At 40.0% G+C, this 17,226-nt stretch overlaps 1 protein-coding gene across 1 annotated transcript; it reads right to left on the bottom strand.

Annotated features, from left to right (window-relative positions):
• Positions 1–545: 545 nt before the first annotated feature.
• Positions 546–16,847, bottom strand: LOC138851875 (N-acetylneuraminate (7)9-O-acetyltransferase-like; the record flags this gene model as incomplete). Its single annotated transcript, XM_070081379.1, is given in 4 exon segments — positions 546–654; positions 1,763–1,859; positions 15,633–15,820; positions 16,683–16,847. Coding segments are annotated over 3 exon segments (381 nt in total), but the record flags the coding sequence as incomplete, so codon positions are not given.
• Between the last annotated feature and the right edge of the window lie 379 nt (positions 16,848–17,226).

Here is a 17,226-nt window from a genome sequence, read left to right as displayed (position 1 = left end):
AGTCTATTCTTATAAGCTTTGCTTTAAAAACAAAAAAAGGTCTTATTAAACAAACCATACCACGGGCAGGGATAGAACCCGCAATTAGAGTCTCAAACATCCAGACCGTCGCGTTAGCCACTGCACCAGCTAGCCACAATAAGATTCGTCCAACTTGGTATATTTCTACACCATAAGAAGGTTAGCATAGGCACCACTGTGACCACAAATGCAAGTTTTTTTGCATTTGTGGTCACAGTGGTGCCTATGCTAACCTTCCTATGGTGTAGAAATATACCTAGTTGGATGAATCTTATTGTGGCTAGCTGGTCCAGTGGCTAACGTGACAGTCTGGAGTTTTGAGACTCTCTGATCGCGGGTTCTATCCCTGCCCGTGGTATTGTTTGTTTGCAATTGTGTCATTACGATTTCGTGACTCATGTCAAAGGTCTTATTATTAGAGATTAACTCAGTCTTCAACACAGCCAAAAAAAAAAGGGTACAGTCCAACATTTTGTGACTAACAATAGGAAATCATAACAGTTATAAACCAGCAGGCAACTTACCTGTTTGACCAAGGCAAGATACAACTGTCTGATTCTGGAATCACCCACAAATAAAATATGATTGTCTTGCTTGAGAAAAGCAACATATCTCATGCATCTTCGACTGTCTCTGAAATAAAAAACAAAAAAACAAATTAAAGATGACTGTTTATACTATCTTACAGTGAACCTCATTTACAGTGGATACTGCATTATGATCTAACAGGTAGATGGATAAAAGAAATGCTAGATAATCATAAGATTTTGTTGTTTTTATACAGTATGGTATTAAAAAAAATGTGCTGATGAAATTATTCGAACATGTGCATATTTTTTACCTATATCACATAAAAATCATGAAAATATAATGCACAACTCCAAAAATAAAATGAAAATACCTTCACAATAACAAATTCTACAATTCTTGGTTAATATGTAGTAAATAAATGTAAGAATACCACACATGCAACACTACCCAACCACATATAGTATTGTGCAGTACAAAAAAACATGCATTTGTTTAAAAAAATAAATTCAGTCTTAAAAAATTTATTTCTCAATACTGAGGTCTGGGGTCCATCCCCAGTACAGGTGGAAACATTAAGATGTGTTTCCATAAAGTACCTGCTGTTCATGTTCACTTATCAGTAAAATAGCTACCTGGGTGTTAAATGACTGATGTGGATCACATCCTGGGGACATAATTGACCTAAATTACCTGAAATGCTCTGCATAACAAGGGGCTTTCTATATATTAGTACATAGTATATCACTGATGTCTGCTAGGCCTGTATACCTTATACATGTACTTGCAGAAATATAGACGTAATTATTATTATTTTTTTTAACAAGTCGGCCGTCTCTCACCTAGGCAGGGTGACCCAAAAAGAAAGAAAATCCCCAAAACGAAAATACTTTCATCATCATTCAACACTTTCACCTCACCCACACACATTATTATTATTATTAAAAATTTGTATCAAACAACTATGGGCCAACACCCATGTGTAATACAAGATTGTACTGTACGGTGATATATTCTGATATAAAATATCATATCTGTAGATACAAGAAGCCAGTGTGCTGGAGGTGAGATTTTGTGGAGTGCTCTTGAGATAAATAATCAACCAAATAACAGAAATGAGAAAAAATAATGAAATGGACTAAAAGAACTCATCTTCATAAACAGGTTACCATATTTTTTTCATAGCAGGAACTATACACAAAATGATGCTTACGTATTGGAGTACATATGAAGCATACAGCCATAGGGCTGCCACACCAGAGCACCCTGAAACCTTCCATCTGACAGTAATCTTTGGCAGGAATCACCACCTAAGAAAGAATAATCCAGATACAGCACATGCATTTTTAATAATTATGAATATTAACACACTAAAGGAAAAATGTAAAAATAAATATACAGTAATTTAACAGGTCACAAATAATTCTATGTAAGTCAATAAAAAAGATGACTAATTCAGGAGCATATAATGCATATAATGTACCTTCACATTTAATGTACACTACAGTACTGTATGTATTTTCTTAACCACTAACATCTCTCTCGCATCATTCCGAACACGTACTTATTAGTTATAAATATTTATATCAGAAAATGCATTCCACAAAATATGATTTTAAGCAAAAATGGTTTATAAATTAATTTTCAGACTCCAATTTTCTAAATGGTGATGTATTCCCAAAGGAATAAGGAGGAAATAATCCTATATAGTATGTAATTATTGGCAATTCATTTTTATAGAAGGACTATGCAAGCACCAATGGTATACATATACAAGAAATGACTACAGTATCATAATATGCGTGAAAAATGAAAGATCAAATATAGTATAGAAGTAGATACATTTGCCAATGATGGTTGGTTTGTCGATTAGTTGTCATGAAAAATGCAGTGGAGCAAGATTGTGTCTGATCTGAGCGATCAGCTTCAAGAAGGAAGCTGCTGCTAGGTTACACTGCTTGTAGAAAGCCTTACTGTAGACACAGGTCTCCTCTATAGAGCAGCCTTAGCTGTGAATGAACTAAAATATTTATCCAGTGAATGCTGCAGAGAGTGTTACGCTTTTCCTTACATACTGAGGCTAAAGTTGCAATCATGGCAGAGACTGGTTTTCCAGATCACTTCTAAACCCTTTAGACATTTTCCTCAGAGTTAAAAGAAGGGTAAGTATGTTTAGGAACTATCATCCTCCCTATTCTCTTCAAACACAGGATACTTTTCTTTAAGCTGTATCAACACTAAAGGAATGTCCCCATGAGACTCAAACAGCTCCAGCTCATCAGCCTCCTGAATGTTCAGTGTTTTCAATGTCTACTGGTGGCCTGGTGGCCTGGTGGCTAAAGCTCCCGCTTCATACACGGAGGGCCCGGGTTCGATTCCCGGCGGGTGGAAACATTTCGACACGTTTCCTTACACCTGTTGTCCTGTTCACCTAGCAGCAAATAGGTACCTGGGTGTTAGTCGACTGGTGTGGGTCGCATCCTGGGGGACAAGATTAAGGACCCCAATGGAAATAAGTTAGACAGTCCTCGATGACGCACTGACTTTCTTGGGTTATCCTGGGTGGCTAACCCTCCGGGGTTAAAAATCCGAACGAAATCTTATCTTAAGGACCACAATCCTCCTGTCTATGTACAGTATACATGTAGTATCTGGAAGTATCTCCTGAAATCCATGGAAGTTGCTAACACTTCCAGGCCAGAAGGTTTTCTACATACCATTCAGTGTAGCCATCTTAAAAACCAGTCAATGAGGCAGATGACTTGTTATTTGCAACTGCAGTTAAAAAATATCTTGCTAAAAAGGGTATTTTGCTGATTTTAATCCTCAATCAAGAAGCCACACCAAACTTTTTAGAAATTACTTTACCAATTCGCTTCTCAAAATGTGTGGAGAAAAGTCTAAGGAAGGAGTTTCTCCAACTGTTTTTCCCTCCCTAAGAAAAGAAAGAGGATGAAAGAAATGTGGAAGAAAGTGTTCTGAGGAAACAAAATGTATGAGAAGATATGGTTCCTCCCCTCATCAAACTCAGGTATCAATATATTTCTTGAAGATTGTTGGTAGTGAGACATATTGCAGCTGAGAGACCTGATGCAAACACATTTAGTGTTTAGTTTATAATGCATTATTAATATGAGAGATACCCCACTACAACAGTTTCTACTGCAATAATGCCAATGACAGTAGTCTGAGAGGTGAGGCTAGGAATGTAGACTCAACTCCCCCTTCTCCTGCAGACATAACCAGGAGCTGTGACTCAACCCCTGCAACCACATGTAGGTAAGTACAGGGAATCTTTCAGCATCAACACATTTTGAGTTACAAACAAAATAAGAGTTTATATAAGGCAGCAACCACCCAGGGAAGTACTACCGTCCTGCCAGATGACTGTGAAACAAAAACCTGTAACTGTTTTGCATGATGGTAGGATTGCTGGTTTCTTTTTCTGTCTCATAAACACGCTAAGATAACAGGGATATCTTGCTACTCCTACTTACACTTTGGTCACACTTCACAGACACGCACATGCATATATATATATACATACATCTAGGTTTTTCTCCTTTTTCTAAATAGCTCTTGTTCTTTTTTATTTCTTCTATTGTCCATGGGGAAGTGGAAAAGAATCTTTCCTCCGTAAGCCATGCGTGTCGTATGAGGCGACTAAAATGCCGGGAGCAATGGGCTAGTAACCCCTTCTCCTGTATACAATTACTAAAAAAGAGAAGAAGAAAAACTTTATAAAACTGGGTTGCTTAAATGTGCGTGGATGTAGTGCGGATGACAAGAAACAGATGATTGCTGATGTTATGAATGAAAAGAAGTTGGATGTCCTGGCCCTAAGCGAAACAAAGCTGAAGGGGGTAGGAGAGTTTCAGTGGGGGGAAATAAATGGGATTAAATCTGGAGTATCTGAGAGAGTTAGAGCAAAGGAAGGGGTAGCAGTAATGTTAAATGATCAGTTATGGAAGGAGAAAAGAGAATATGAATGTGTAAATTCAAGAATTATGTGGATTAAAGTAAAGGTTGGATGCGAGAAGTGGGTCATAATAAGCGTGTATGCACCTGGAGAAGAGAGGAATGCAGAGGAGAGAGAGAGATTTTGGGAGATGTTAAGTGAATGTATAGGAGCCTTTGAACCAAGTGAGAGAGTAATTGTGGTAGGGGACTTGAATGCTAAAGTAGGAGAAACTTTTAGAGAGGGTGTGGTAGGTAAGTTTGGGGTGCCAGGTGTAAATGATAATGGGAGCCCTTTGATTGAACTTTGTATAGAAAGGGGTTTAGTTATAGGTAATACATATTTTAAGAAAAAGAGGATAAATAAGTATACACGATATGATGTAGGGCGAAATGACAGTAGTTTGTTGGATTATGTATTGGTAGATAAAAGACTGTTGAGTAGACTTCAGGATGTACATGTTTATAGAGGGGCCACAGATATATCAGATCACTTTCTAGTTGTAGCTACACTGAGAGTAAAAGGTAGATGGGATACAAGGAGAATAGAAGCATCAGGGAAGAGAGAGGTGAAGGTTTATAAACTAAAAGAGGAGGCAGTTAGGGTAAGATATAAACAGCTATTGGAGGATAGATGGGCTAATGAGAGCATAGGCAATGGGGTCGAAGAGGTATGGGGTAGGTTTAAAAATGTAGTGTTAGAGTGTTCAGCAGAAGTTTGTGGTTACAGGAAAGTGGGTGCAGGAGGGAAGAGGAGCGATTGGTGGAATGATGATGTAAAGAGAGTAGTAAGGGAGAAAAAGTTAGCATATGAGAAGTTTTTACAAAGTAGAAGTGATGCAAGGAGGGAAGAGTATATGGAGAAAAAGAGAGAAGTTAAGAGAGTGGTGAAGCAATGTAAAAAGAGAGCAAATGAGAGAGTGGGTGAGATGTTATCAACAAATTTTGTTGAAAATAAGAAAAAGTTTTGGAGTGAGATTAACAAGTTAAGAAAGCCTAGAGAACAAATGGATTTGTCAGTTAAAAATAGGAGAGGAGAGTTATTAAATGGAGAGTTAGAGGTATTGGGAAGATGGAAGGAATATTTTGAGGAATTGTTAAATGTTGATGAAGATAGGGAAGCTGTGATTTCGTGTATAGGGCAAGGAGGAATAACATCTTGTAGGAGTGAGGAAGAGCCAGTTGTGAGTGTGGGGGAAGTTCGTGAGGCAGTAGGTAAAATGAAAGGGGGTAAGGCAGCCGGGATTGATGGGATAAAGATAGAAATGTTAAAAGCAGGTGGGGATATAGTTTTGGAGTGGTTGGTGCAATTATTTAATAAATGTATGGAAGAGGGTAAGGTACCTAGGGATTGGCAGAGAGCATGCATAGTTCCTTTGTATAAAGGCAAAGGGGATAAAAGAGAGTGCAAAAATTATAGGGGGATAAGTCTGTTGAGTGTACCTGGTAAAGTGTATGGTAGAGTTATAATTGAAAGAATTAAGAGTAAGACGGAGAATAGGATAGCAGATGAACAAGGAGGCTTTAGGAAAGGTAGGGGGTGTGTGGACCAGGTGTTTACAGTGAAACATATAAGTGAACAGTATTTAGATAAGGCTAAAGAGGTCTTTGTGGCATTTATGGATTTGGAAAAGGCGTATGACAGGGTGGATAGGGGGGCAATGTGGCAGATGTTGCAAGTGTATGGTGTAGGAGGTAGGTTACTGAAAGCAGTGAAGAGTTTTTACGAGGATAGTGAGGCTCAAGTTAGAGTATGTAGGAAAGAGGGAAATTTTTTCCCAGTAAAAGTAGGCCTTAGACAAGGATGTGTGATGTCACCGTGGTTGTTTAATATATTTATAGATGGGGTTGTAAGAGAAGTAAATGCGAGGGTCTTGGCAAGAGGCGTGGAGTTAAAAGATAAAGAATCACACACAAAGTGGGAGTTGTCACAGCTGCTCTTTGCTGATGACACTGTGCTCTTGGGAGATTCTGAAGAGAAGTTGCAGAGATTGGTGGATGAATTTGGTAGGGTGTGCAAAAGAAGAAAATTAAAGGTGAATACAGGAAAGAGTAAGGTTATGAGGATAACAAAAAGATTAGGTGATGAAAGATTGAATATCAGATTGGAGGGAGAGAGTATGGAGGAGGTGAACGTATTCAGATATTTGGGAGTGGACGTGTCAGCGGATGGGTCTATGAAAGATGAGGTGAATCATAGAATTGATGAGGGAAAAAGAGTGAGTGGTGCACTTAGGAGTCTGTGGAGACAAAGAACTTTGTCCTTGGAGGCAAAGAGGGGAATGTATGAGAGTATAGTTTTACCAACGCTCTTATATGGGTGTGAAGCGTGGGTGATGAATGTTGCAGCGAGGAGAAGGCTGGAGGCAGTGGAGATGTCATGTCTGAGGGCAATGTGTGGTGTGAATATAATGCAGAGAATTCGTAGTTTGGAAGTTAGGAGGAGGTGCGGGATTACCAAAACTGTTGTCCAGAGGGCTGAGGAAGGGTTGTTGAGGTGGTTCGGACATGTAGAGAGAATGGAGCGAAACAGAATGACTTCAAGAGTGTATCAGTCTGTAGTGGAAGGAAGGCGGGGTAGGGGTCGGCCTAGGAAGGGTTGGAGGGAGGGGGTAAAGGAGGTTTTGTGTGCGAGGGGCTTGGACTTCCAGCAGGCATGCGTGAGCGTGTTTGATAGGAGTGAATGGAGACAAATGGTTTTTAATACTTGACGTGCTGTTGGAGTGTGAGCAAAGTAACATTTATGAAGGGATTCAGGGAAACTGGCAGGCCGGACTTGAGTCCTGGAGATGGGAAGTACAGTGCCTGCACTCTGAAGGAGGGGTGTTAATGTTGCAGTTTAAAAACTGTAGTGTAAAGCACCCTTCTGGCAAGACAGTGATGGAGTGAATGATGGTGAAAGTTTTTCTTTTTCGGGCCACCCTGCCTTGGTGGGAATCGGCAGGTGTGATAATAAAAAAAAAAAAAAAATAATAATAAGGCCATCCAGTTGTAGCAAGTGCTACCAACAGTGTAGTAACAAATGTGGTAGGCTACATGGGATAATAAGTGTTACATCAAACACTTGTTCAACTATTATTCCACAAACACCTGTGAAACCTGACAGGCTGGTATATACACATACATCCATCTTCACAATCTGATGCTAAAACACTCATTCTCTCTCTTTCATTCTCTCACTCTCATTCTCTTTCATTCTCTCCCTCTCATTCTCTCACATTCTCTTTCATTTTCTCACTCTCATTCTCTTTTTCATTCTCTCACTCATTCTCTCTCAATTCTTTCAAGCATTCATTCTTTCACAAGCTCATTCTCTTGCCCACTCATTCTCTCACCCACCCATTTTTTCACACTCCTTCTCTCATCCACTCATTCACTTGCCTGCTCCTGCTCATTCTGTCACTCACACCCATTCTCTCACACTCCTCTCTCCCATTCATTCTCTCATCCTCCTCCTCCTCTTTCCCACATATTCTTTCATCCTCCTTCTCTTGTCTGCTCATTCTCTCATCCACTCATTCTCTCATCTATTCTAAGAAATACCACCTTTACCAAGGCCACTGAAACAACTCACTGAATGTATGTGTTTGTTTGTGTGTGGGGGAGTACCCCCACGGAAGTGTGTGTGTACCAGTGAGACTACTACTAGTTACCACTGACTCTGCTCAGGGGCAGATCTACTATGAAAATAATGAAGCTTAAGCTTCAGGGCCCCTAATCCTGGAGGGGCCCCAGAAACAACTTTACTCCACATTGTTTAAAAAGTTTGGGTCTACTGTATGAGAAGGGGTTTTTAAAAAATAATATTAATAGAGTGTAATTCAATACAAAATAATAGTTAAAATAAAAATTAAATGGTTATTAAAGTATCACGTAGGCTAGCCGCTGCTGGTTGCGAAGGGGCCCCCATAACAGTTAAAGATTGAAGATTAAAGAATTGGGTATGGACAGGTGACTGATAATGAACAGGAAGTGTGTTCTCTGTTTAATGGTTATTTCTTGTCAGTCTTTATTCAGCATGATACAATGTCAGTACAGAGGAGAATGACATTTAGGTGTACATGCAGAAAGCCCCTTAATATGTAAAGCATTTTGGCCAAAATTAAGCCTACCTTAAGATTAATCAGACAGTAAAAAACTGATTGCTTATACATATAGTTTCTTAACTGGTTGTAAAAGCTTCAGGGCCCTAAAAATGTATACCTGGAGAGGGTTTCGAGGGTTAACGCGCCTGCGGCCTGGTCTGTGACCAGGCCTGCTATTAGATGCAGTGGACCCTCGGTTATCGGCTGTAATCCATTCCAAAAGCTCAGCCTAAAACCGAAATGGCCGAAAACCGAAATAGTATTTCCCATAAGAATTAATGTAATTACAATTAATCTGTTCCAAACAAAAACATTCACCAAAAAATAATTTTTTTAACAATTAAATCACATTGTTTTCATATCTTAGTGACTATATTATGTGTGCAATTAGTGTATATTTCAATTATATTATTGTTCAAGGCCCTTAACTATCTTTTGCTAACTAGTACCAACTACCTCATATATCTTTTTTTTTTTTCTACTTTTTTTATTCTTTTGCTACCTTAATTTGTATATTTTATCTTGTCAATTTAAATCTAGTTATAATCTAATTCTTGTAAACAACTTATATAACACCTTAGTGCAATTACAATTGAGAGTCTTGTGCCTTTTTTATATTATTAGATTAAACTCAGTTGTACTATAGTCAATACCAAATTCATTATATTAGACCATATTGCAATTACTAGTGAGAGACTGGTGCTATTTTTAATTTGTATTTTTATATTATTAGATTAAATCTAGTTGTACTATAGCTCATTCTAGCTCAAAACATAGACTCCACAAAAGTCATTATATTAGACCTTAGTGCAATTACAAGTGAGAGTCTTGTTCTATTTTAAATTTGTATTTTTATATTACTAGTTTATACCTAGTTGTACTTTAGTTCATTCCAGCACAACACATAGACAACATCAACTTCATTATGTATAGTAGTGACTATTCTCTATATGACCAAAATACTCTAGCTATATACTTATTCAAGCTTCCCACCACTACAGATATCAGTACTAGAACTCAACACATAACTCAGGATATAAATAACCATAATTTAAACCTAGAGGATGATTGATCACGTTGACCCTGATCTAAACCTCCATAATCTGACACCCAATCAAAACCTATTGGAAAGTAACTGCCTTTATTACACAGCATCACAAGCCAGCACTATCCTAAACAATGCTAAAAGCATTGGCCTGGTGGCTAAAGCTCCCGCTTCACACACGGAGGGCCCGGGTTCGATTCCCGGCGGGTGGAAACATTTCGACACGTTTCCTTACACCTGTTGTCCTGTTCACCTAGCAGCAAATAGGTACCTGGGTGTTAGTCGACTGGTGTGGGTCGCATCCTGGGGGACAAGATTAAGGACCCCAATGGAAATAAGTTAGACAGTCCTCGATGACGCACTGACTTTCTTGGGTTATCCTGGGTGGCTAACCCTCCGGGGTTAAAAATCCGAACGAAATCTTATCTTATCTCTTAACTACAACATCAGGTCCTTAAGCAAACACTATGATGACCTCCTGGCACTCCTTGAATCACTAAAGACACCCTTCTCCTGCATTATTCTTACTGAGACCTGGCTTAAGCAGGACACAATAGATATCTACCCTCTACCAGGATACACAGCAATTCACAACTGCAGACCAAACCAAGTTGGGGGTGGTATTGCAATCTATTACTCTAACCAATTATCTTGTATTAGCACCACTTGCTTTAGTGATGAATATGGGGAATACATTTTTGCTAATTTTACTGTAAAAAACCTTAAGACACCTATAACAATCGGTGCCATTTACCAGATACCTCACACAAACATCCCAAATTTCAGTGAGAAATTAAAGTCACTAATAACAAACAGACAAATGAATAAGCACCACCTTCTCTTAGCTGGAGACTTCAACATCAACCTTGGCTTACTAGATGATCAGCCTGTAACTGATTTCATCAACAATATGAACAACACACTTCTCATACCAACAATAACTAAACCAACCAGGCTCACTGAGACAAGTGCAACCATAATAGACCACATATGGACCAATATACTAGCCCCCCTTAAATCAGGGATAATCACAGATAGCACTACAGACCACTACCCTACCTTCCTCCTGACAAACATTAATAAACCACCACTTGAATACAACAAAGTCTCATTTAGACTCCATGACGAGGCCTCAATAAGGAAGTTCACAACTGACCTAGAGATTGTTGACTGGCCTACAGAATTCTCCAAGGCCAATGGTATTGATGACTGGACAGACATTTTTCTTAACAAATTACTTAGACTATACAACAAACATTGTCCTATAAAAAGAAACAGATCACAAACAAACGGCTTGGTTGCCCATGGCTAACCAGCACCATTCTGAAATCCATTGACAAGAAACACCAATATGAAAAGCAATATAGACAGGGCTTAATACACAAAGATATTCTTAAACACTATTCATCAGTTCTCACCAAAGTAATAAAGAAAGCCAAACAACTATACTACTCCAGTAGATTCACAGACACTAGAGGAGATATAAAAAAGACCTGGAAAACACTCTCTCAGATTCTAGGGACCCACAAACTGAAAAAAAACCAAGAATATTGTCCTAACTAAACCTAATGAAACACCACTACATCCCACTGACACAGCTAACAAGATAAACGACTTCTTCTCAACCATAGGATCTAATCTCGCCAATAAAACCCCACATACTAATGCCCATGCCGGGGACTACCTAGATGGGAATTTCCCAAATTCCTTCTATCTTGCACCAACTGAGCCCTCGGAAGTCACCGAGATTATAAAGTCACTTAAAAACAACTCAGGGAATCTGTCTAATGTCCCACCATTACTGTACAAGCGAGCGGCCCATATCCTTTCGCATACTATTTCATTACTTTTTAACAAGTCACTAGAAACTAGAACCTTCCCGAAACTACTCAAGATGGCAAGGGTTACACCAATACATAAAGGTGGTGACCCTACAGACTTAAACAACTATAGGCCAATATCAAACTTACCATTGTTATCCAAAATCTTTGAGAAACTCGTGCACAGGAGACTATATTCATTTATAACAGCACAAAACATACTCAACCCCTACCAATTTGGATTTAGGAAAAATAAAAGCACTAATGATGCAATCATAAAAATGCTAGATCTGCTTTACACAGCATTGGAAAATAAGGAATATCCACTAGGAATTTTTATTGACCTAAGAAAAGCTTTTGACACAGTAGACCACGACATCCTACTCCACAAACTTGACCATTACGGTATAAGAGGCCATGCGCTTGCTTATTTCACATCTTACCTTACTAATAGGTATCAGTATGTTACCATTAAAGACACAGCATCAACAACACGGCCACTTGATACTGGAGTTCCGCAGGGAAGTGTCCTTGGTCCCCTGCTCTTCCTCATATACATCAATGATCTTCCAAACGTATCCCAACACCTGAAACCCATTCTCTTTGCTGACGACACGACTTATGTCATCTCTCACCCTAATCTTGCCACCCTCAACACCATTGTTAACGAGGAGCTGATCAAAATATCGACTTGGATGACAGCCAATAAACTTACGCTTAACACTGACAAAACCTACTATATTATGTTTGGTAGCAGAGCAGGAGATGCACAAATTAACATTAAGATCGACAACACTCTAATTACCAGACATAATGAGGGCAAATTCCTAGGCCTATACCTTGACAACAACCTGAATTTCAGCACCCATATCCAACACATAACAAAAAAAAGTATCCAAAACAGTTGGGATCCTCTCCAAGATACAATACTACATGCCGCAAAATGCCCTTCTCACACTAAACCACTCACTTATTTATCCATACCTCACCTATGCTATTTGTGCTTGGGGATCAACTGCAGCAACACACCTAAAGCCAATATTACCCAACAAAAAGCTGCAGTAAGAATAATCACTAAATCCCATCCCTGGCAACACCCCCCCCCCCACTCTTCATAGACCTAAACTTACTCCCTGTTCAGTACATCCACACTTACTACTGTGCAATCTACATCTGCAGGACCTTAAACTCCAATATCAACCTTGACCTAAAATGCTTTCTTGATAGTTGTGACAGAACCCACAGGCATAACACCAGACACAAACATCTCTACGACATTCCCCATGTCCGACTAAACCTTTACAAAAATTCAATGTATGTCAAAGGCCCTAAAATCTGGAACACCCTACCTGAGAACTCTAGAACTGCAGACACATTCATCACCTTCAAAACTACCATTAGAAAACATCTTATCTCCCTGATAAACCCCATCAACTAACTACACGAATACCACCTGGTGATTCACACTTACACTCACTCACCCATTTGACCATAAACAGAAATATTAATCTCAATCTTAAAATAATGAATCCTATGATACTCCAATACTGAAACTATGTACTGTGCCAAAACAAAAGCATTCACATTGCTAAACTCACAAACTAGTATTTAGTCACTTAGCCATAATACCAACTTACCTCATAATTTGTAATATTTTAAAATAAAGAATTAAACTAAGTCTGCCCGAAATGCCTAGCCATGCTAGGCGTTCTAGTGGTACACTCTGTAATCATTATTTTACTACATGTAAACCACACAACAACCAAATTCTGTAAATTCAACATTGTAATCTTTATAGAGAACAAACTTTGAATTGAATTGAATTGAATTATTACATACCTTTATTGAAGACTAATGCTGGCTTCTGGAATGCCTGCTACACTCCCTGTATGCCTGTTACACTTCCTGCATCCCTGCTACACTTCCTGCATGCCTGTTACACTTCCTATATGCCTGCTACACTTCCTGCATGCCTGCTACACTCCCTGCAGGCCTGCTACACTTCCTGCCTGCCTGCTACACTCCCTGCATGCCTGTTACACTTCCTGCATGCCTGCTACACTCCCTGCATGCCTGTTACACTCCCTGCATGCCTGCTACACTTCCTGCATGCCTGTTACACTTCCTGCATGCCTGCTACACTTCCTGCATGCCTGCTACACTCCCTGCATGCCTGTTACACTTCCTGCATGCCTGCTACACTCCCTGCATGCCTGTTACACTTCCTGCATGCCTGCTACACTTCCTGCATGCCTGCTACACTTCCTGCATGCCAACTACACTTCCTGCATGCCTGCTACACTTCCTGCATGCCTGCTACACTTCCTGCATGCCTGCTACACTTCCTGCATGCCTACTACATTTCTGCTACACTTTCTGCATGCCTGTTACATTCCCTGCATGCCTGTTACACTCACTGCATGCCTATTACACTCCCTGCATGCCTGTTACACTCCCTGCATGCCTGTTACACTCCCTGCATGCCTGCTACACTCCCTGCATGCCTGTTACACTCCCTGCATGCCTGTTACGCTCCCTGCATGCCTGATACACTCCCTGCATCCCTGTTTCACTCCTTGCATGCCTGCTACACTTCCTGCAGGCCTGCTACATTTCCTGCATGACTGCTACACTCCCTGCATGCCTGCTACACTCCCTGCATGCCTGCTACACTTCCTGCATGCCTGCTACACTTCCTGCAGGCCTGCTACACTTCCTGCATGACTGCTACACTCCCTGCATGTCTGCTACACTCCCTGCCTGCCTGCTACACTTCCTGCATGCCTGCTACACTTCCTGCATGTCTGCTACACTCCCTGCATGCCTGTTACACTTCCTGCATGCCTGCTACACTTCCTGCATGCCTGCTACACTCCCTGCATGCCTGTTACACTCCCTGCATGCCTGCTGCACTTCCTGCATGCCTGCCACACTCCCTGTATGCCTGCTACACTCCCTGCATGCCTGTTACACTTCCTGCATGCCTGCTACACTTCCTGCATGCCTGCTACACTTCCTGCATGTCTGCTACACTTCCTGCATGCCTGTTACACTCCCTGCATGCCTGCTGCACTTCCTGCGTGCCTGCCACACTCCCTGCATGCCTGCTGCACTTCCTGCATGCCTGCCACACTCCCTGTATGCCTGCTAAACTCCCTTCATTCCTGCTACACTTCACACTTAAATTCCATGGTGTTTCTCACTTTCTTTACCACAGGAACTTTACTAGGAACTTTCTTTGTAGCCATGGTTACTCATTTCACAGCTGCACTGCAAAAAACCCACAAAAACAATGGAAAACATGTGAAATGTTTGGATGTATGAGCAGAAGCTTCCTCACACACCGAAAGACACTGCCAAACTGACACGCAAGTGGCCCCAGTCAGCGGATGGATGCATCCCAAACGGCTGATCACCGAATTAACGGCCAATAAACAGGCGCCGAAAAACCAGCCGATCGCCAAGTTGGCCGATAACAGAAGCTGCCGATAACTGGGGTTCCACTGTAGTACTGTGGTGCAGGCGGATGTGAACACCTGGATATACTGAGCAGCTTCACAGCAAACATCATGAAATTGGTAACCACTGTTATGACTACCACAATAACTGATATGAAAGAGAATGAGAATGAGAGAGAATGAGAGAATGAATGAAAGAATGAGAGATATAAATAAATACATATACTGTATATATCTATACATATAATGAGATGATTTACCTATGACCTGTTTTGATGTTTTTCCCATACTCTCACACACCACAAGATTTAACCTAGGATAACCCATAAAGTCAAGGAATGGGATTTATACCAAAAACTATGTAAGGCATGGATGGTCCACTGCTGACCCTCTTGACATGACAAAATTATGACATGTGTGACATGTTTTATATTACAGAAACTTCAACAAATGTTGAAACACTCTGTCATAACTAGAGGGCAGTTATGGACCATCCTTGCTTTACACGGTAAAATATACCATGAAGTCTGCATCAGAAAAAAGACTTTATGGACACCCCAATTAACATTATAAATGGTATAAAATACCAACAATTTTCACATTAAATTTGGTATGCAATCCCACCAACTTAATGAGTAAGTCATGTGTCCTACTCACACCCTGTATGAGCAATATCAGATTAAAGAGGCTGTTAGGTGAAAATTTAGCAAACTCTTACCATCAACTGCTCTTAGGAAGCCGTGGTATGTGATGAAACAAATCACTACCCCTGTCGCTATGATTTTGGCTATTTTAGAGTTGACATATAAGTTCAGCTCTTCTATGACAGGAAGCTGTATCTTCGGGGATGGTGTGTGGTGCTCAGTGCTAGCTGGAACGTCTCTCTCAGTCATGGTGTCACCCTCCCTGTTGGAGTAGTATAAATGTCACCACAATCATTCTATATTCAGCCCCACCTTCCAATATTTAGAGAGGAAATTACTTTAATTATTATTATTATAGTCAAAACTAAGCACTAAACCTACAAGGGTCATACAGGACTGCAGAGCAGGGTGTGAGAACTTTGTAATGTGCTTGATCTGAAACTAGCAAGGGTTGAGAGTATAACAGAGGTGGAGTTTGTAAGGGCAGTGAGGATTGCTAAAGGAAGTATAATCAAAGGTTGTGTAATAAATTTGTTGTTGTCTAAAGTCAAAGAGGAAGTCTGTCATACAACTATATAGAAAGCCACTTGTTATGCTGAGCATTTCGGGAAAATTAGGTCAGTGTCCCAGGATGCGACCCACACCAGTCGACTAACACACAGGTACCCATTTTACTTATGGGAAACATAGACAACAGGTGTAAAGAAACACGTCCTAATGTTTCCACCCGTACCGGGGATCAAACCACGATTGTATTAAAGGACCTGCACTTGCAGGTCCTGTAATACAACCTACCAAACATTCTCCACCCAACTCTCCATCTTATATATACTCATGTATTCTTTACCTAAGTAGATTATTATTATAATCAAGGGGGAGCGCTAAACCCGTAAGATTAGAGAGCATCTGAGGGGGGATGTGGAAGGTATTCAGGTTTAATTCAGGGAACTGGAGAACAGATCTAATTCCCTATATCAAGAGCCCCTCACCAGCATCAAGGACCCTTCCTTGAGGGGGTTTACCCAAGTAGAGCTGATTGTGATTTGATAAAACCCACTGTGGGCAAAACATAGTATTATTAATAAATAATTATGTTGCATTTCTGTTTGTTTTGCCATACGTACAGTTTAAATGGAGGTTTCTGGTCCTCCTTATGAATACTTGATGTGTAGTGTTGTTGTATCTTCAGTAATATTAGTTGTGTCCCGCCACTGTGTGTGGCTGTGCCAGTGTGGCACAGCTTGGAGACGTAAACAAACACAGCTGTGTTGTTAGCGTGGCAATGCAGTGCTCTCCGCCAATCACAACGCAGCAACTCCACAATCTCGCTTCTGATTGGTCCATTTCTGCCTCGCCCACCTTTTTCCACCACTGAAAACGTTGTAGAGTTTTCTTTCTAAAATTTCCGTAATATGTATTTGGGAAAATATACAACTGTCAAACTTTTATTTCAAAAAGAAAAATGTATTTTGTTATGTTTTATTATATGAAATTAACAAAAAAATAATTCTTAACGTTTAAATCAATCAGTATGAGCCATAAAATGACGTAGGAGTGCCTCAGGGCAGTGTTCTTGGCACTGTTCTTCCTCAATAATAATAATAATAATAATAATAATAATAATAATAATAATAATAATAATAATAATAATAATAATAATCTTTATTA

This window comes from Cherax quadricarinatus, unplaced genomic scaffold (assembly GCF_038502225.1).
Source record: "Cherax quadricarinatus isolate ZL_2023a unplaced genomic scaffold, ASM3850222v1 Contig2524, whole genome shotgun sequence".
NCBI classification, from domain to species: domain Eukaryota; kingdom Metazoa; phylum Arthropoda; class Malacostraca; order Decapoda; family Parastacidae; genus Cherax; species Cherax quadricarinatus.
The sequence above is the reverse complement of the archived record's forward strand: the minus strand, read 5'-3'. Positions and strand labels throughout refer to the sequence as shown.